The 20,015-nt window shown below is 49.8% G+C and overlaps 1 protein-coding gene across 1 annotated transcript in view; it reads right to left on the bottom strand.

The window, feature by feature from the left end:
- The window catches only part of LRGUK (leucine rich repeats and guanylate kinase domain containing), a 59,218-nt gene extending 39,289 nt beyond the window's left edge, over positions 1–19,929 (bottom strand). Inside the window, exons 1-7 of the mRNA XM_064142748.1 lie at positions 19,625–19,929; positions 15,517–15,624; positions 14,287–14,368; positions 11,520–11,620; positions 9,707–9,788; positions 4,264–4,388; positions 369–512 (exon numbers count right to left, since the gene is read on the bottom strand). Of these exons, the coding sequence (XP_063998818.1) occupies positions 369–512; positions 4,264–4,388; positions 9,707–9,788; positions 11,520–11,620; positions 14,287–14,368; positions 15,517–15,624; positions 19,625–19,831 (849 nt within the window). The 5' untranslated portion in view covers positions 19,832–19,929. The remainder of the gene's footprint in view (positions 1–368; positions 513–4,263; positions 4,389–9,706; positions 9,789–11,519; positions 11,621–14,286; positions 14,369–15,516; positions 15,625–19,624) is intronic.
- Positions 19,930–20,015: the final 86 nt, after the last annotated feature.

The raw sequence follows: 20,015 nt of genomic DNA, 5'->3' as shown, positions 1-20,015 counted from the left end.
GGCAGCCCATTCCAATGCCAATCACTCTCTCTGACAACAACTTCCTCCTAACATCCAGCCTAGACCTCCCCTGGCACAGCTTGAGGCTGTGTCCCCTTCTTCTGTTGCTGGCTGCCTGGCAGCAGAGCCCAACCCCACCTGGCTACAGCCTCCCTGCAGGTAGTTGTAGACAGCATCATCAGCCAACCTGCTGAGTGTCCACTCTCTCTCTTCATACAGGCCACTGCAGCAAGATTGGACCCATTCATTTCCTGTAGCATTTTAAGTTTCCTTGATTAAGCTTCAAGTGGACTAAGTTTTAGAAAGACCAAAAATCATCATATGTTCTTTGAAAAAAAGAAGAATGAGATGAGCATTAAGTTCCCTACCTGGTTGTCCTCCAGGTTGATCACCTCCAGTAGATCATGTTCCTCCAAGCCATGTAGGCTTGTTATCTTATTCCTGGATAGGTCCAACTTCTGTAGGGTTTTCAAGCTGCCCAACCCAGTTATTGCCTCAATCTGGTTTGAGTTCTAAGGAAAAAATGAAATCATAGAATCACAGAATGGTTTAGGTTGGAAGGGACCTCAAAGCTCATCCAGTTCCAACCCCCTGATATAGGCAGGGACATCTCCTGCTAGAATAGGTCACTCAAGGCCTCATCAACCTGGACTTGAACACCTCCAGGGAGGTTGTGGAGCACAGAATCACCCAATGTGATCTTTGATCACATTGGGTGATTCTGTGCTCCACAACCTCCCTCGGAAACCTGTGCCAGTGTCTCACCACCCTCAACCTGTGCCAGTGTCTCACCACCCTCAACCTGTGCCAGTGTCTCACCACCCTCACTGCAAAGAACCCTTCCCTAACATCCAGTTTCAGTCTCCCCTCTGCCACTTTAAACCCATTTCCCCTTGTCCTGCCATTACCAGACCTTGTCAATAGTCCCTCCCCAGCCTGCCTGTAGCCCCCTTCAGATACTGCAAGGCCACTCCAAGGTCTCCTCCAAGCCTTCTCCAGGCTGCACAGCCCCAGGTCTTGTAGCCTGTGCTCATAGCAGAGTTGCTGCAGCCCTCTCAGCATCTTTGTGCCCTCCTCTGTACTGGCTCCAACACTTCCATGTCCTGCTTGTGCTGGGGGCTCCAGAACTGCCCTCAGGACTGCAGGTGGGGTGTGAGGATAGCAGAGCCAAGGGGCAGAATCCCCTCCCTTGCCCTGTGCCCACAGTGCTCTTGCTGCAGCCCAGCACAGGGTTGTGTCTGTGCTGCTCTCCCACTGCAGGCTCAGCAGCAGGGTGGGGCAAGCCAGGACATCTAACAGGTCTATTAGCCTTGCAGGACACATAGGTACCCAGATGGCCTCTCAACGTGATTCCTGTTGTATAACCTTGCAAGTTCTATTTTTCCAGCAGCATCACCTTGTGCTGAAAGCTCAGAAGCCTCATATTCTATTAATAAGTATTTAGGAACTATTGAAATAAATAAGCCAGCTGACTCTAATGTTAATCCAGTTGCCTGTCCTTGACATTTTTCCCTGACTTTTAAATGTTTAATTAGGTTATTAATAGCACAGAGGCTCCTTCCTCTCCTTCCTGCCTTCCTCTCCTTTGTTAGACCTCTGTTTAATCAGGTACAGCTCAGCCCCAGCAGCAAAAGGCTGTGCAAAAGGGGCACAGAAAATTCTGTGAACAAAAGGGATTTCTGCAGAGATCTCTTTTGGCAAAGCACAAAATTCCTCAGAGTCCAGGTCATTAGAGCTGCACTATTATTTTTTTCTTGCAAGCATAAGCAGAATAAAGGCTTTTTTTTGGGGGGGAAGGTGGTGTGGGGGGTTCTAGCTAGGCAGTATTTACTGTTTTTGAAGCCTTTCTGGCCAACATCAGACCTTACAACTCTTTCAACCTGAAAAGCCCAAGGGAAAATGGAAAGGCAAAGCTGAATCAATGGGAAGAGAAGGGATGAGTGGTCCTGTTGAAGAACTGCATTTTCTTCTCGTTAGTAAAGGAAAAAGCCATGCTGGTATCTGTCTATTTACATCATTTCCACATGGCTATCTGCTCTGCTAATTAAGAGAGACAAACAGTTGGATAAATAATCATTTCAGCATCTAAGAACCAAAAAGTGAAGAGCACGTTCAGATTAATAAGGCTTAGCTGTTAACACAACCTCCACAACATCTCACAGAGCAGATAACCATTGCTAAAGGAATTGTTCTTGGGCCTTTTAACAGCAGAGGAAATCAGCACACACAGTGGTTGAATGACTTGCTGGAGGTCTCCTTGAAGGATCATAGAATCAAGCAGCTTGGAAGAGATCTCCAAGCTCATCCAGTCCAACATAGCACCCAGCCCTGGCAAATCAACCAGACCTAAGTGCCTCATTCAGTCTTTTCTTGAACACCTCCAGGGACAGTGACTCCACCACCTCCCTGGGTAGCCCATTCCAGTGCCAACAACTCTCTCTGCCAACAACTTCCTCCTAACATCCAGCCTAGACCTCCCCTGACACAGCTTGAGACTGTGTCCCCTTCTTCTGTTGCTGCTTGCCTAGGAGAAGAGACCAACCCCACCTGGCTACAGTCTATTGGCCTCCACTAAAACTGAGGCCAAATTCACTTTTACTGTTACCAAAGGCATAACTGAAAGCTACTGACTGCATTATAGATCTGAAATACACTAAATACACATCACTGAATGCTGTTTAAAGGGGGAAGTTGGAACTAGGTGATCTTTGTGGTCCCTTCCAACCCTGACTCTATTACTCAAAGAGTTGGAGGTTGGAACTAGATGACCCTTGAGGTCCCTTCCAACCCTGACTCTGTTAGTCAAAGAGTTGGAGGTTGGAACTAGATGACCCTTGAGGTCCCTTCCAACCCTGACTCTGTTAGTCAAAGAGTTGGAGGTTGGGACTAGATGATCCTTGTAGTCCCTTCCAACCCTGACTCTGTTAGTCAAAGAGTTGGAGGTTGGGACTAGATGACCCTTGTGGTCCCTTCCAACCCTGACTCTATTACTCAAAGAGTTGGAGGTTGGAACTAGATGACCCTTGTGGTCCCTTCCAACCCTGACTCTGTTAGTCAAAGAGTTGGAGGTTGGAACTAGATGACCCTTGTGGTCCCTTCCAACCCTGACTCTGTTATTCAAAGAGTTGGAGGTTGGGACTAGATGACCCTTGCGGTCCCTTCCAACCCTGACTCTGTTATTCATAGCATCCTATTGGCCATTATGTGAATACCTGCCCTGAATATTGGAGCAGTAATAAACACAAGGGCCAATGAGTCAAGACCTGAAGGGTTGTTTTAATATCAACTGCCACAGAACAGAGGAAAAATCATTCACATTCCAAAAGGATTGAAAAAGAACATTTCCAGTCTTGAGAAGAGATTCCTTTACCTGACCTGAAATATTTATGTAGGTGCTTAAAAACTAATGTAGCATATTTCTAAGTCCAGGGGTTTGGTATTTCCCTTTTAAAACCTCATTGGAGAAATGAAATTATGATTACAAAGTAAAACCTATGAAGAAGCAGCCTGTTGTATTTCAGAGCAACTAAACTCCATTACCAGTTTTGCTTCTGTGGTTGTGCAGTCTCTCTGTTGATGGCTCCTCCTCCTGAGTGTGATTTAGAAGCAATGGTTAGTATTATTAAGAACAAGCTACAAGCATGGAAGTGAGGACCACTGAGATAAATGCCCCCTCTAGGCACTGAAAGACTGAGGTCTGCTTTGGAGCTAGTTATTCCTGGAGGAGGCTCAGGGCTACCTCATTGCTGTCTACAACTACCTGTAGGGAGGTTGTAGCCAGGTGGGGTTGAGCTCTGCTGCCAGGCAAGCAGCAACAGAAGAAGGGGACACAGTCTCAAGTTGTGACTGGGCAGGTCTAGGCTGGATGTTAGGAGGAAGTTGTTGGCAGAGAGAGTGATTGGCATTGGAATGGGGTGCCCAGGGAGGTGGTGGAGTCACCATCCCTGGAGGTGTTGAAGCAAAGCCTGGCTGAGGCACTCAGTGCCATGGTCTGGTTGCTTGGCCAGGGCTGGGTGCTAGGTTGGGCTGGATGAGCTTGGAGGTCTCTTCCAACCTGGTTGATTCTATGATTCCACTGAAGTTGACTCTGCTTTGAGCAGGATACTTCCTGAGCTCCCTTCTAACCTCTGTCATTCTATGATCCTAGATGTCTAAAACATATCCAGTATTACCAATATCTCTGACCAGTTATGTACTTACCTTCACAGTGTTTATGACATTGACACATTGATAGAAGTCAGGAGAACAACACATCTTCCTTACCAGATTGAGTATTCTGATGGGTAAGTGCTCAAGTCCACTGATTGCAACCAGTCTGTTGTGTGACAAACTGAGATGAGTCAGGCTGTGACACTTCTCCAGTCCTCTTATCTCCTCTATGTTGTTAACTATACAGAGGTTTTGGCATGTAAGGGAAAACACAACTCTAAACCTTGGCAATAATTAGCAGCTCCATCAGCCACTAGAGCTTATTTTATGGTATTGAGAAGCTAGGATCAAATGCTTCATGCTTAGGGGGCTTAAAACCTAACTGCCCACACTCACCTCTCTTCTGGAGCTTGCTGTTTGCTTCTTTGCCTGACACAAGCTTTTGTGAGGAAGAAGAGGAAGAGAAAGAAACAAGCGGGCATTAGCTAGAGGAAGAGAAATAAGCTAGTAGGCTCTAGACAGAGGAAGAAGAGGAAGAGAAATGAACTAGCAGGCACTAGCCACAGAAAGAAGAGGAACAGAAATGAACTAGCAGACCCTAACCAAAGAAGAGGAAGAGGAATAAAGTAGCAGGCACTAGCTAGAGGAAGAAGAGGAAGAGAAATGAACTAGCAGGCTCTAGCCAAAGAAGAGGAAGAGAAATAAACTAGCAGGCACTAGCTACAGGAAGGAGAGGAAGAGAAATAAACTAGCAGACACTAGCCAAAGAAGAGGAAGAGGAAGAGAAATAAACTAGCAGGCACTAGCTAGAGGAAGGAGAGGAAGAGAAATAAACTAGCAGGCACTAGCTAGAGGTAGAAGAGGAAGAGAAATAAACTAGCAGGCACTAGCCAAAGAAGAAGAGGAATAAACTAGCAGGCACTAGCTAGAGGAAGAAGAGGAATAAACTAGCAGGCACCAGCTAGAGGAAGAAGAGGAATAAACTAGCAGGCACTAGCTAGAGGAAGAAGAGGAATAAACTAGCAGGCACTAGCTAGAGGAAGAAGAGGAAGAGAAATAAACTAGCAGGCACTAGCTAGAGGAAGAAGAGAAATGAACTAGCAGATTTATCTTCCTGTAGGACCTTGCACTAGGCTGCCTGTGTCATTTCAGAAGAGAAACCAAACCCATCCACAGGCACTGATGTTTGGCAGCTATTGATTGCCTATAAAATGGGGCTGCTTCTCCTTCAGCTGAGGAGGAAAGCTTTTGGCAAGGAAAACAATATTGGTTAAGCCATTAAACATCAATATGAGGCAGTTAATTTCTCAGCACTAAAAACACAATGAGCTTCAGTCTATTAATGTCTCACTATCATGATTTGTGAGGTGTTATTGGCCAGATGGCCTCCTCTTCTGGACTGGGCAGTTTCCTCCTTGAAAACTCAGTTAGGAACAGAAGGTACAAAGATGCTGAGGGGGCCTGGAGCACCTCTGTGAGGAGGAAAGGCTGAGAAGCCTATGGTTGTGAAGCCTGCAGAGGAGCAGACCAAGAGGGGTTCTTCTAAATCAGCAAGTTTGCAGATGACACCAAGCTGGGGGCAGATGTGACTGAGTTGGAAGGCAGAAGGGCTCTGCAGCGGGACCTTGACCACCTGGACAGATGGGCAGAGTCCAAGGGGATGGGGTTCAATAGCTCCAAGTGCAGGGTGCTGCACTTTGGCTACAACAACCCCATGCAGAGATATAGGCTGGGGTCAGAGCTCAAGGCCAGACCATGGCACCAAGTGCCACGTCCAATCCTGCCTTGAACAGCTCCAGGGACGGCGACTCCACCACCTCCCCGGGCAGCCCATTCCAGTGTCCAATGACTCTCTCAGGGAAGAACTTTCTCCTCACCTCCAGCCTAAATTTCCCCTGGCACAGCCTGAGGCTGTGTCCTCTCGTTCTGGTGCTGGCCACCTGAGAGAAGAGAGCAACCTCCTCCTGGCCACAACCACCCCTCAGGTAGCTGTAGACAGCAATAAGGTCTCCCCTGAGCCTCCTCTTCTCCAGGCTAACCAATCCCAGCTCCCTCAGCCTCTCCTCGTAGGGCTGTGCTCAAGGCCTCTCCCCAGCCTCATCGCCCTTCTCTGGACATGCTCAAGCATCTCAATGTCCCTCCTAAACTGGGGGGCCCAGAACTGAACACAGGACTCAAGGTGTGGTCTAACCAGTGCAGAGTACAGGGGCAGAATGACCTCCCTGCTCCTGCTGGCCACACCATTCCTGATGCAGGCCAGGATGCCACTGGCTCTCTTGGCCACCTGGGCACACTGCTGGCTCATGCTCAGGCGGGTATCAATCAGCACCCCCAGATCCCTCTCTGTCTGGCTGCTCTCAGCCACTCTGACCCCAGCTTGTAACTTAAGCTCAGCTTTTAACAAGAAGCAGTTTAAGAGGGGTGTGCTGCAAGAGTTTCTAAGGTACAATCCATTGGTCAGTCTTTTTGTAACTTCTTCTACTGCTTATAACATTTTAGTAGAGAAAAAAAAAACCAGAAAGAGGCAATATACACTGCTGCTCTCTTTTCACATGCTGTACATTTTCCATAAAACCTAATCCCTTTTCCTAGAAATCCTGTTAACTTCAGCAACATTCAATAGAACCATAGAATCAACCAGGTTGGAAGAGACCTCCAAGCTCATCCAGCCCAACCTAGCACCCAGCCCTGGCCAAGCAACCAGACCATGGCACTAAGTGCCTCAGCCAGGCTTGGCTTCAACACCTCCAGGGACAGTGCCTCCACCACCTCCCTGGGCAGCCCATTCCAATGGGAAATCACTCTCTCTGTGAAGAACTTCTTCCTAATATCCAGCCTATACCTACCCTGGCACAACTTGAGACTGTGTCCCCTTGTTCTATTGCTGGTTACCTGGGAGAAGAGGCCACCCCCACCTGGCTACAATGCCCCTTCAGGTAGTTGTAGACAGCAATAAGATCACCCCTGAGCCTCCTCTTCTCCAGGCTAAACAACCCCAGCTCCCTCAGCCTCTCCTCATAGGATTTGTGCTCCTGTTCTGTGTACTCCTCTTTGTTTTGCTGCTCTGCCCTCACTGTTTCTCAGTGTGTGCATTCTGCTCAAGGGGATGCAGGGCACTGTTGTCCCTGGGTTTAAGAGAAACACAGAAAAGTCTTAGGATATCACTTGAAATGAGAGAAGAGCACCAACCATTCTGTTTGATTTATTTCTACTGGAGCACATTTTATCATACATTTCTATTAAGAAGGGGACAATCATGGCAACAGTGCCTGCTTAAACCTGTCCTGAGCATAATTTATAGTAGAAATGTGGCTGAAAATATTGTTTTTTCAAATTGTAACCCCTCCCTCCATATTTTGGCCCTAATGTCTTTAAAAGAGCATTGGGATCTATTTATACAGAGATGCCTTGGGCACTGTGGTAAAGGGTTGGACTTGATGATCTGTGAGGTCTCTTCCAACCTTGGTGATACTGTGATACAGAACAGGAGACTAAGGAGTGACCTCATTAATATTTATAAATAAAGGCTGGGACATAGAATGGTTCAGTTTGGAGGGGACCTCAAAGCTCAGCCAGTTCCAACCCCATGCTATAGGCAGGGGCATCTCCCACTAGAACAGGTCACTCAAAGCCTCATCCAACCTGGGCTTCCAGTTCAGCCAACCACTTCAACTCATCATAAGTGAGCAGAAAGCAGCAGCTAAACATAGGAGAGTAAGGAGACCCAGCCAGCACCCGGGGATGATGTTAGAGCAATCATTGAGTCTCTAGCCTACTGAACCGGGGGGCCACCAGGCCCCCCGGCCTTTAGATCACCTCCACCACTCACCCAGTGTGCACCATGGGCACTCACCAGTCATGATGGGAGGAGGATCCTCTGCCCAGTTGGGCAAGCTGAAGGCTGCTGCCTCTCCTGAGGGGGATTATAAAGGGGAGTGGGCAGGGAGGACAAAGTGCTCACACCTGGGGTGGGAGGAGACTCCAACAGAAGCCAGGTGCTCTGAGTTTGGGGTAAAAAGGGGAAAATTAGATGTAGGGTGGGGAAGGGGCAGGTGTGGTGGAAAAGGGGAAGTGGTGCTGGAACTCTTGCCTCATTAATTGCCCAACTAAATCAGGTGCCCAGGGAGGTGGTGGAGTTACCATCCCTGGAGGTGTTTGAAAAAAGCCTGGCTGAGGCACTTAGTGCCATGGTCTGGTTGATTGGATAGGATGGGACTGGATGATCTTGGAGGTCTCTTCCAACCTGGTTGATTCTGTGATTCTGTAAATGCCCATCAATATCTAAAGGGCAGGTGTCAGGATGATGGGGCCAGATACTTTTCAGTGGTGCCCAGTGACAACACAAGGGGCAATAGACACAAACTGGAACACAGCAGGTTCCACCTAAACATAAGGCTGTCTTTCTTGTAAGGCTGTCAGAGCCCTACAGCAGGTCGTGGAGTCTCCTCTGGAGAGATTCCAAACCCACCTGGACACAATCCTGGACAACTTTGAGAGCAGCCAGGAAGAAAGGGACCTGGGGGTGCTGGTAGAGAGGAGCTGAAGCTGAGGCAGCAGTGGCCAGGTGGGCAGCAGAGCCAATGGCATCCTGGGCTGGCTCAGGAGCAGTGTGGGCAGCAGGACAAGGGAGGTTCTTGTGCCCCTATGCTCAGGCCACACCTTGAGAGCTGTGTCCAGTTCTGGGCTCCTTAGTTAAAGAGAGACGTTGAGGTGCTGGAAGGTGTTTGGAGAAGGGCAGCAAGGCTGGGGAGGGTCCTGGAGCAGAGCCCTGTGAGGAGAGGCTGAGGGAGCTGGGGGGGTGCAGCCTGCAGCAGAGGAGGCTCAGGGCAGAGCTCATTGCTGTCTACAACTCCCTGAAAGGAGGCTGTAGCCAGGTGGGGTTGGGCTCTTCTCTCAGACAACCAGCAACAGAACAAGGGGACACAGTCTCAAGCTGTGGCAGGGGAGGTCTAATCTGGATGTTAGGAGGAAGTTGTTGGCAGAGAGAGTGATTGGCATTGGAATGGGCTGCCCAGGGAGGTGGTGGAGTTGCTGTCCTTGTTCAAGCGAAGCCTGGCTGGGGCACTTAGTGCCATGATATGGGTGACTGGCCAGGGCTGGGTGCTAGGTTGGACTGGATGAGCTTGGAGCTCTCTTCCAGCCTGCTTGGTTCATGATTCTATGCACCTTTTTCATTTAAGGAAGCTTAGTGTTCCAAGCTGCTTTCCCATTAACCTTTCTCCTCTACACACACTGGGGTTATTTATTCCCTCTGCCACGCACAGACTGTGGGACAGGTCACTTGTTCAGCTCTCCAGGATGCCAAGTGGAGGTTTCTTTGTGTTCCTCTAGAGGTTAATACCTTACATGTGTACCCAAGCACCTTTAACAGTGGGTGTGCTTAAAGTAAATTAAGATCAGGTTCACCAGCAGAATTAGGGTGTTTAATCTTGCTTCTTAAGGCAAAAGTGCCACGAAGGAGAAAGACTACAAGAGCAGCAGGTCTCTGCCTGAAGCAAACAGCTCTTCAGAAAGCAAACAAGAACCTCCTCTCCCATCCAGTGTCCTCAAAGGATACAATCCAGCAAGAGTTTAGTAAGTGACTGATATGCTGACAAATCTTGCATTTTAGGTATTTGATTGCAGGAAAAATCCACTTCCTGAAGGGAAAAGAGGGCAGAGAGTTAAGTTCTATTTCTTTGCCACTTAGAATTGTGAAACTAAAAAGCTGCTACATTAAAAGGTGTGGAAGAAATAAACTCATAAATAGTGGGAGGTGAAGAGAAAGGCTCCTTTTTATGCCTCAGAGAATGGACCTTTTGGGAACTCCCCACATCATTCTTTCTGCTAAGGACACTGTCATTAACACTCTGGATGCAAGCAGATCCAACAAAACAATTGTGAAAACAGAGAAATTAGTCATGGAATCATAGAATGGGTTGGGCTGGAAGGACCTTTAGAGGTTATCTAGTCCAACCCTTCCTGCAGGAAGCAGTTTGCTCAGAGTGCCCAATGATCTGACCTGGAATGGTTTCATGGATGGAGCATCTGTCCACCTCTCTGGGCAACCTATGTCAGTGTTGTACCATCCTCAGCTCAAACAGAATCTCTTCCTTCTCTCCAGTCTAAATCTCTTCTAGTTTAAAACTGTCATCCCTTGCCCTGCCACAATAGACCCTATTGAAATAGTCTGTCTCTAGGCTTCCTATTGGCCCTTTGGAGTACCAAAAGGCTGCAGTAAGGGATCCCTGGAGCTGTCTTTTCTCCAGGCTGAACAATTCCAGCTCTCTCAGCCAGGTTTTCTACAAGCACATAAAGGTTGGATTTCCAAACAACCTCCTGCTTCTTATAACTCAAAGTAGGCTGTAGGAAAGGGAAGGCTAACAGAGAGCTGCACTTTTAGCATGGGTTAGAATCATAGAATCAGTCAGGATTGGAAGGGCACACAAGAATAACCTAGTCCCAACCCCCCTGCCATGCCCAGGGACACCCTACCCTAGAGCAGGCTGCACACAGCCTCAGCCAGCCTGGCCTCAAACACCTCCAGCCATGGGGCCTCAACCACCTCCCTGGGCAACCCCTGCCAGCCTCTCACCACTCTCCTGCTCAGCAACTTCCTCCTCACCTCCACTCTCACTCTCCCCATCCCCAGCTTTGCTCCATTCCCCCCACTCCTGCCACTCCCTCACAGCCTCAAAAGTCCTCCCCCAGCTTTTTTTTAGCCCCCTTCAGATGCTGGAAGGCCACAAGAAGGTCACCTGGGAGCCTCCTCTGCTGCAGCCTGCACAGCCCCAACTCTTTCAGGCTGTGCTCACAGCAGAGCTGCTGCAGCCTCTCAGCATCCTCCTGGCCCTGCTCTGGAAACTCTCCAGCATCTCCACAGCCCTCTTGTCCCAGGGGCTCCAGAGCTGGATGCAGGACTCCAGCTGGGGTCTCAGCAGAGCAGAGCAGAGGGGCAGATTCCCCTCCCTGGCCCTGCTGGCCACACTGCTGCTGCTGCAGCCCAGGCTCTGCTTGGCTTTCTGGGCTGCAAGTGCACACTGCTGGCTCCTGCTGATCTTCTCCTCCAGCAGCACCCCCAAGTCCTTCTCCTCAGAGCTTCTCTCCAGCCTGGCACTGCCCAGCCTGCATTTGTGCTTGGCATTGCCTTCACCCAGCTGCAGGACCTTGCCCTTGGTCTTGTTGAACCTCCTGAGGTTGGCTTGTGCCCACCTCTGCAGCCTGCCCAGGTCCCTCTGGCTGGCTGCAGATTAAATGTCACACAAAGCAAGAAAGGATAAAGAAGGCCTAAAAAGACCCAAACTAACAAACCATTTTTGCACATCTAAATTAGATTGAGAAAAACCATTTTGGATTAAAACCTACAAAGTGCATCTCACTTTGCAGCTTACCTTGAGGCTTTTAGGTGGCTGAAAACTGAAATAGGTAGTCAGTTCATTGTTGGAAGCATTCAGTTCCAGTAAGTAAGGCATGTGACTGACACAAGAAAGATCTGATAACAAAAGGAGACAGCAGATCCTGTGTGAATGAAGAGGGGAGTGCAAAGAGCATCATGGCAAAATGTGATCATTAAGTCCAAGAGCAATGAAGAAAAAGTTTGGAGCTACTCATTCAGAAAGTGATGTTTGAAATGCAGGAATTAAGAGATATTAAAGAGAAGACTGGATGGGGCACTTGGTGCCATGGTCTAGTTGGCTGGCTAGAGCTGGGGAATAGGTTGGACTGGATGAGCTTGGAGGTCTCTTCCAACCTGCTTGATGCTATGATTCTATGATTCTGCTCTTTACTCTGCTCTCCTCAGACCCCACCTGGAGCCCTGTGTGCAGTTCTGGAGCCCCCAACACAAGAAGGACATGGAACTGTTTGAGTCAGTCCAGAGGAGGCCACCAAGATGCTCAGAGGGCTGCAGCAGCTCTGCTCTGAGGACAGGCTACAAGAGCTGGGGCTGTGCAGCCTGGAGAAGAGAAGGCTTGGAGGAGACCTTAGAGTGGCCTTCCAGTGTCTGAATGGAGTCTATAGGAAGGCTGGGGAGGGACTATTGACAAAGTCTTGTAATGACAGGAGGAGGAGGAGGAGGAATGGGTTTAAAGTGGCAGAGAGGAGATTGAAACTGTATGTTAGGAAAGGGTTCTTTGCAGTGAGGGTGGTGAGACACTGGCACAGGTTGAGGGTGGTGAGACACTGGCACAGGTTGAGGGTGCTGAGACACTGGCACAGGTTTCCCAGGGAGGTGTTCAAGTCCAGGTTGGCTGAGGCCTTGAGCAACCTGTTCTAGCAGGAGGTGTCCCTGCCTATGGCATGGGGTTGGAACTGGATAAGCTTTGAGGTCCCTTCCAACCTAAACCATTCCATGATTCTACTAGAAAAAGAAAATGATTCCTAAATCACAAAGAAGAAATAATGAAGCCCTAACTTGTATGTCTGCTATGTCAACTGATTTGTCATCTAGATTGAAAGGGAGATCACCTGCCTTGAGCTACTAATTAACAAAGAAATGTAGTTTTGGCTACTACTTCAGACTGTGTGGCTAGTTGCTATGGAAAAGACCCTGCTCTGTTCAGCTCTACCCTTCACAGACAAAGTGTTAGTGAAAATGAGCAGAGAAGTGTCTCACAAAGCACTGCTGGTGCTGGAATTCAGCATCTCAAGTGAAGGGAACTTGAAAGAAATAATGCATCAGGTTGCTCACCACAGCTTGTTCCTTTGGATGGGAACTTAAAACACAACTAGAATCATAGGATCAACCAGGTTGGAAGAGACCTCCAAGCTCACCCAGTCCAACCTAGCACCCAGCCCTGGCCTATCAACCAGACCATGGAACTAAGTGCCTCAGCCAGGCTTGGCTTCAACACCTCCAGAGATGGTGACTCCACCACCTCCCTGGGCAGCCCATTCCAATGCCAATCACTCTCTCAATTTGAGGAGTAGGAGGGAGGGAGGGAAGGGGACACAGTCTCAAGTTGTGCCAGGGGAAGTATAGGCTGGATGTCAGGAGGAAGTTCTTCACAGAGAGAGTGATTTCCCATTGGAATGGGCTGCCCAGGGAGGTGGTGGAGGCACTGTCCCTGGAGGTGTTCAAGCAAAGCCTGGATGAGGCACTTGGTGCCATGGTCTGGTTGACTGGCTGGGGCTGGGGTATAGGTTGGACTGGATGATCTTGGAGGTCTCTTCCAACCTGGTTGATTCTATGATTCTATATGATTCTGTGAAAGAGACATTTCAAGGTCATCCAGTCCAAACAGCCAGCAGCCAACAGGAACATCTGCAACTAGAGCAGGGTCCTCAGAGCCTCAAACAACCTGAGCTGGAATGGTTGCATAGAGGAGCCATCTACCACCTCTCTGGGGAACCTGGGACAGTGTTTTACCACCCACACTGTAAAAAATAATTATTCCTTCTATCTAGCCTGAATCTGCTCTTTTAGTTTAAAATCATAACCCCTTGTCCTGCTAAAGGCTGTCCCTAGCTTTCTGCTTGCCCCCCTTAAATCCTAGAAGGCCATGACAAGGTCACTCTGCAGCCTTCTCTTCTCCAGGCTGAACAGCCCCAACTCTCTCAACCTTGCCTCACAGCAAAAGGGCTTTCAGGACTCTGATATATTATGTGGGCCCCTCTGGCCTTGCTCCAACAGATCCAAGTTTCTCCTGTGCTGAAGACTCCAGAGCTGGCCATGGCACTGCAGGTAGGATCTCAGCAGAGATAAGAAGAGAAGCAGAATCACCTTCTTCGACCTGATGGCCAAGAGTTTACCCCAATCTCCATTTTTCTAAAGCCAGGACACACTTTATCACATTTTGTCACCCCCTGGAAGCCTTTGCCAAAGGAAAGCCAAGGCTGAGAATCAGTACCAGGCATAACTTTAAAGAGTGTAACACGTGCAGATGGAAAACCTCAACCTTAGCCTTGTGCTGACATGCTTGCTTGCATTTTATCTCTGGATAATAAACTGGACAATAATCTCCATGTTCCCACTGCTAAATACATGCTGCCTGAATGGGCCATACATCATCCTGGAGAAGACTGAGCCATCAGCTCATTTTGTAGAGCTGGAGCAGGGACAGCAGTCAAACACAGAGCAGGCTTTGTGGTGCTAAAGCTCCACGGGGTAGTGCATTTCTCATCTTAGATGATTTCACCACCCAAGAATTTACTACATACCATTAATTTTATTAGATGGAATTTCCAGCTTCTGTAGGTGAATGTATTTGGAGAGGATGTTAATGTCACTTAACTCACGACCCTGGGAAAACAAAGCAAAGAGGCTTTAATAATCAGCTGTAGAAGCTCACCCTCTCTTCCAAGAGATAAACAGGAGACATTGAAGAGGTGCCCCTGGGACAAGAAGGATGTGGAGATGCTGGAGTGTGTCCAGAGCAGGGCCAGGAGGATGCTCAGAGGCTGCAGCAGCTCTGCTGTGAGCACAGACTGAAAGAGTTGGGGCTGTGCAGGCTGCAGCAGAGGAGGCTCCCAGGTGACCTTCTTGTGGCCTTCCAGCATCTGAAGTGGACCTCCAAAAAAGCTGGGGAGGGACTTTTGAGGCTGTGAGGGAGTGGCAGGAGTGGGGGGAATGGAGCAAGACTGGAGGTGGGGAGATTCAGACTGGATTTGAGGAGGGAGTTCTTCAGCAGGAGAGTGGTGAGAGGCTGGAATGGGTTGCCCAGGGAGGTGGTTGAGGCCCCATGGCTGGAGGTGTTTGAGGCCAGGCTGGCTGAGGCTGTGTGCAGCCTGCTCTAGGGTAGGATGTCCCTGGGCATGGCAGAGGGATTGGAACTGGCTGCTCCTTGTGGTGCCTTCCAACCCTGATTCTATGCTACCCCAAGTCCTTCCAGCTGGATGTGTCAGAAGAGGATGACATGTACAGAAACTGCTGTTAGACCTGCAGAGCAGCCACAAAGGGAGAAAATGTCAAAAAGAAGACTAAAAAACACACCCAGGAGAGGTGACTGCAGCTAGGGGAAATGCCAGGAAAACAAGGCTGCCCAGAGAAGGGAGAGGCAGCAAGTAACCTTTAAAAGAAGACACAATCATTTTAACTGTCTGAAGGGACAAAGCAGCATTTGAAGGTGTTTAGCATCTTGCTCTCTCTCTTCTTCCTTCAGCTGAGTGAAGCAGAAAGAGACATTTTCACACTGAAAGAGTAGGTAAAGAAAATGTCTTACTGTTGTTGCTGCTTAGGGAAAGAGCCAACTTGGATATGGCAGTTGTCAGCAGGAGCCATGCTGGGGCTCATCAAGAGCCTCACATACATGAAGTGGCACTGACAGGCAGAGGCAAAAATCTGCATGGTGAGTTGATTTTTCTTTGATTAGATCAACAATTTGCTGCTCAAAAGAGGGAACTTTCTGAGCAGAGAACCACTTTACAACCATGTTCTTGGCTTATACTTACTGCAAGTGACAGATGAAGATAAACGTATTCAATACCAGGGGCTGAGCGCCCCAGCTCGTGGAGTCCCTCAGCCACCATGTCTTCCTTCAACACTCCATCAAAGTGATCCTATAAAACAAGGGAAAGTGGGAGGGAAGAAGGAGAGGAATGGATTAAGGGGAGATTTATGAAGCAAAATTCCACACCAGGTAGAATCTAAGTGCTGCTTGGGATGCGATCAGTGTAATGAAAGTCCTCAATCAAACTTGGTGCTCTGTCAGCCTGCCAGGGCCACACACATCAGTAAGTGTGCAAATGACACCAGGCTAGGAGCAGGTGTGGAGATGTTGGATGGAAGAGCCCTGCAGTGGGACCTGGACAGGCTGGATGGGTGGGCAGAGGCCAATGGGATGAGACTGAACAAGGCCAAGGGCAGGGTTCTGCACTCTGGCCACAACAACCCCAAGCAGCACTGAAGGCTGAGGACAGAGTGGCTGAGAGCAGGCAGGCAGAGAGGGCCCTGGGGGTGCTGGCAGAGAGGAGCTGAAGCTGAGGCAGCAGTGCCCAGGTGGCCAAGATAGCCAATGGCATTCTGCCTTGTTGCTTAGGAGCAGTGTGGGCAGCAGGACAAGGGAGGTTCTTGTGCCCCTGTGCTCAGCACTGCTCAGGCCACCCCTGGAGTGCTGTGTCCAGTTCTGGGCTCCTCCATTGCAGAGAGATGTTGAGGTGCTGGAAGGTGTTTGGAGCAGGGCAGCAAGGCTGGGGAGGGGCCTGGAGCAGAGCCCTGTGAGGAGAGGCTGAGGGAGCTGGGGGGGGTGCAGCCTGCAGCAGAGGATGCTCAGGGCTGACCTCATTGCTGTCTGCTTCTACCTGCAGGGAGGCTGTAGCCAGGTGGGGTTGGGCTCTGCTGCCAGGCAAGCAGCAACAGAACAAGGGGACACAGCCTCAAGTTGTGCCAGGGGAGGTCTAGGCTGGATGTTAGGAGGGAGTTGTTGTCAGAGAGAGTGATTGGCATTAAAATGGGCTGCCCAGGGAGGTGGTGGAGTTGCTGTGCCTGGAGGTGTTGAAGCCAAGCCTGGATGAGGCACTTAGTGCCATGGTCTGGTTGATTGGCCAGGGCTGGGTGCTAGGTTGGACTGGATGAGCTTGGAGCTCTCTTCCAACCTGCCTGATTCTATGATTCGATTAGGAAAAATGATTAATGCTGCCCTCTAAACAGATAAACAGAAACACATCATGAAACAGCTCTGTATGTTTTAAAAGATCCAACAGGGCTGTTTTTTAAAAGATCCAACAGGGCTTTTTTTTGGTTGGGTTTGTTTCCTTTCAGGTTTAAAAAAGCAGCTGTAAACAGGACTCGCTTTCCAGAGACACAAAGCTCACACTGGTTATGGATATTAACATCTCAGCAAAGCATCACTGCCATAACCCCAGTGCTGCACCCCAAAATGCACATTATTGGAGGCCCTTTAAATTGGTTCAGCATGAGCAGCCAGTGCTGCCCTTCAGAGAGCAGGCTTTGCCAAAGAAGGCACTTGACAGATGGCACTAATGAAGCACTGCATAGCTTTAATGAGAAAATAAGCCAATGGTTTGTGAAATTCCTGCAAGCCTGCACAAGTCACACAACAATGGTTAATCTGGGCACCAAGATAAATAATGTTTCAGATGGTAATCACCTCAATTATAGCACCTATGTGTTAAAGCAATGCAGAGGACAGGCATGTTTTGAGAGAGTGATTGGCATTGGAATGGGCTGCCCAGGGAGGTGGTGGAGTCGTTGTCCCTGGAGGTATTGAAGCCAAGCATGGCTGAGGCACTTAGTGCCATGGTCTGGTTGCTTGGCCAGGGCTGGGTGCTAGGTTGGACTGGCTGAGCTTGGAGGTCTCTTCCAACCTGCTTGGTTCTATGAATAGGAAGTAGTGCCTGACACCCTGTCAGGCTGTGCTGCCAGGTAGTGAGACCTGGACAGGCTGGAGAGTTGGGTAGACAGAACCTCCTGAAGGTCCACAAGTAAGAGTCCAGTACAGGTGAGGGGTTGACCTGCTGCAAAGCAGCTTTGCAGAGAAGGACCTGGGAGTGCTGGTGTACAAGTTCAGCATGACCCAGCAATTTGGGTCATAGAATCAAGCTGGTTGGAAGAGACCATCTCAAGCTGTGCCAGGGGAGGTCTAGGCTGGATGTTAGGAGGAAGTTGTTGTCAGAGAGAGTGATTGGCATTGGAATGGGCTGCCCAGGGAGGTGGTGGAGTTGCTGTGGCTGGAGGTGTTGAAGCCAAGCCTGGCTGGGGCACTTAGTGCCATGATATGGTTGCTTGGCCAGGGCTGGGTGCTAGGTTGGACTGGATGAGCTTGGAGGTCTCTTCCAACCTGGTTGGTTCATGATTCTATGAACCATCTTCATTCAAGGAAGCTTAGTGTTCCAAGCTGCTTTCCCATTACCCTTTCTCCTCTACACACACTGGGGTTATTTATTCCCTCTGCCACGCACAGACTGTGTGAGAGGTCACTTCTTCATCTCTCCATGATGCCAAGTGGAGGTTTCTTTGTGTTCCTCTAGAGGTTAATACCTTACATGTGTACCCAAGCACCTTTAACAGTGGGTGTGCTTAAAGTAAATTAAGATCAGGTTCACCAGCAGAATTAGGGTGTTTAATCTTGCTTCTTAAGGCAAAAGTGCCACAAAGGAGAAAGACTACAAGAGCAGCAGGTCTCTGCCTGAAGCAAACAGCTCTTCAGAAAGCAAACAAGAACTTCTTCTGCCACTCAAGTTTCCTAGTTGATTCTATGATTCTCTGATTCTGTTTTTATGATGCTGTGATTTCTGCTAGGTAGGAATATGAAGTGATAGTGCTATGGCAGTGGACACTTTTGAGCCCAAAAGAGTAGGGAGAGAAAAGTGTGTCCAGGGGCTTCTTGAATCTCAGGGCTGGGCATATCAACTGGTAGTGGGGTGACTTTAGCCATTCACACAACAGCTTATCCTCACTCACAGACTCATAGAATGTCAGGGGCTGGAAGGGACCTCAAAAGATCATAGAAGCATAGAATCAACCAGGCTGGAAGAGGCCTCCAAGACCATCCAGTCCAACCTATTACTCAACCTTATCCAATCAACTGGAGTATAGCACTAAGTGCCTCATCCAGGCTTTGCTTCAACACTTCCTGGGACAGAGACTCCACCACCTCCCTGGGCAGCCCATTCCAATGCCAATCACTCTCTCTGACAACAACTTCCTCCTAACATCCAGCCTAGACCTCCCCTGGCACAGCTTGAGACTCTGTCCCCTTCTTCTGTTGCTGGTTACCTGGCAGCAGAGCCCAACCCCACCTGGCTACAGCCTCCCTTCAGGGAGCTGCAGACAGCAATGAACTCTGCCCTGAGCCTCCTCTGCTGCAGGCTGCACACCCCCAGCTCCCTCAGCCTCTCCTCACAGGGCTGTGCTCCAGCCCCACTGCCAGAGCAGGCTCACCTACAGCAGATCACACTGAACACACCCAGGTGGTTCTTGAATATCTCCACACAGGGAGACTCCACAACCTCCCTGGGCAGCCTGCTCCAGTGCTGTGTCACCCTCACAGGGAATAAAATCTTCCTGAGGTTCACAGGGAACCTCCTATGGCTCAGCTTCCACCCAGTGCCCCTTGTCCTGGCACTGGGCATCATCGAGCAGAGCCTGGCTCCAGCCTCCTGGCAGTCATGCCTTACAGATTGATAAACATGACTGAGGTCACCTCTGAGTCTCCTCCTCTCCAGGCTAACAAGTCTCAGCTCCCTCAGGCTCTCCTCATAGGGAAGATGTTCAATTTGCTTAATCACTTTGGTGGCTCTGCCCAGGACTCTCTCTCAGTTTCTTGAGCTGTGGGGACCCCAGAACTGGACACAGTACTGTAGATGAGGCCTCACCAGGGCAATCTTTATACAGTAAAAAAAAGAGAAAGGCAATTCAGAACCACCCCGAACACCTCAGGGGTAAAAAGGACTCTAAAGTCAGGCAGAAACAAGGGGCGAGGGGAATCTGACCCCCAACAGCCTTTCTACTTCGGCTGCTCCTTTTCCCCCACCACCACTCTCAGCTTCCCTCACAAACACACCCTTCCCCAAACAGCTGGGGGGCACTGAGCTGAACCTCTATGCGGTCTGAGACCTCTTCGTCCTCATCCTCATCCTCCTCGTCCCCGTGGTAAGGCAGAGTGAGCTGCGGCTGCTGCAGGCTGGGCTCATCCTGGGGCAGCTCCTCGGGAACTCCCTCCGAGAGGTGTTGCGGAAGGCCTTGAGAAGGGAGCAGCAGCTCTCCGGGGCCGTGCGTTGGCGCTTGTTGATCAGCCCCCGCCATGAGCTGGAAGGGGAAGGCAGCGGCAGGGCAGGCGCCTCACGCCGCGGGGCCAGCCGCTGCCGGTCTGCGGCGTCGCCGTTGCCGTGGAGACGAGGGACGCGACACGCCCCCTGCGGGGCGGGGATTGCTGCCGCCCCGCCCCCTGCCGGGCAGGGATTGCTGCCGCCCCGCTCCCCGACGCCCC

The sequence above is a fragment of the Pogoniulus pusillus genome, chromosome 4, assembly GCF_015220805.1.
Source record: "Pogoniulus pusillus isolate bPogPus1 chromosome 4, bPogPus1.pri, whole genome shotgun sequence".
In the NCBI taxonomy this organism is placed as follows: domain Eukaryota; kingdom Metazoa; phylum Chordata; class Aves; order Piciformes; family Lybiidae; genus Pogoniulus; species Pogoniulus pusillus.
Note: the sequence above shows the minus strand (reverse complement) of the source record. Positions and strands in the feature narration are given on the sequence as shown.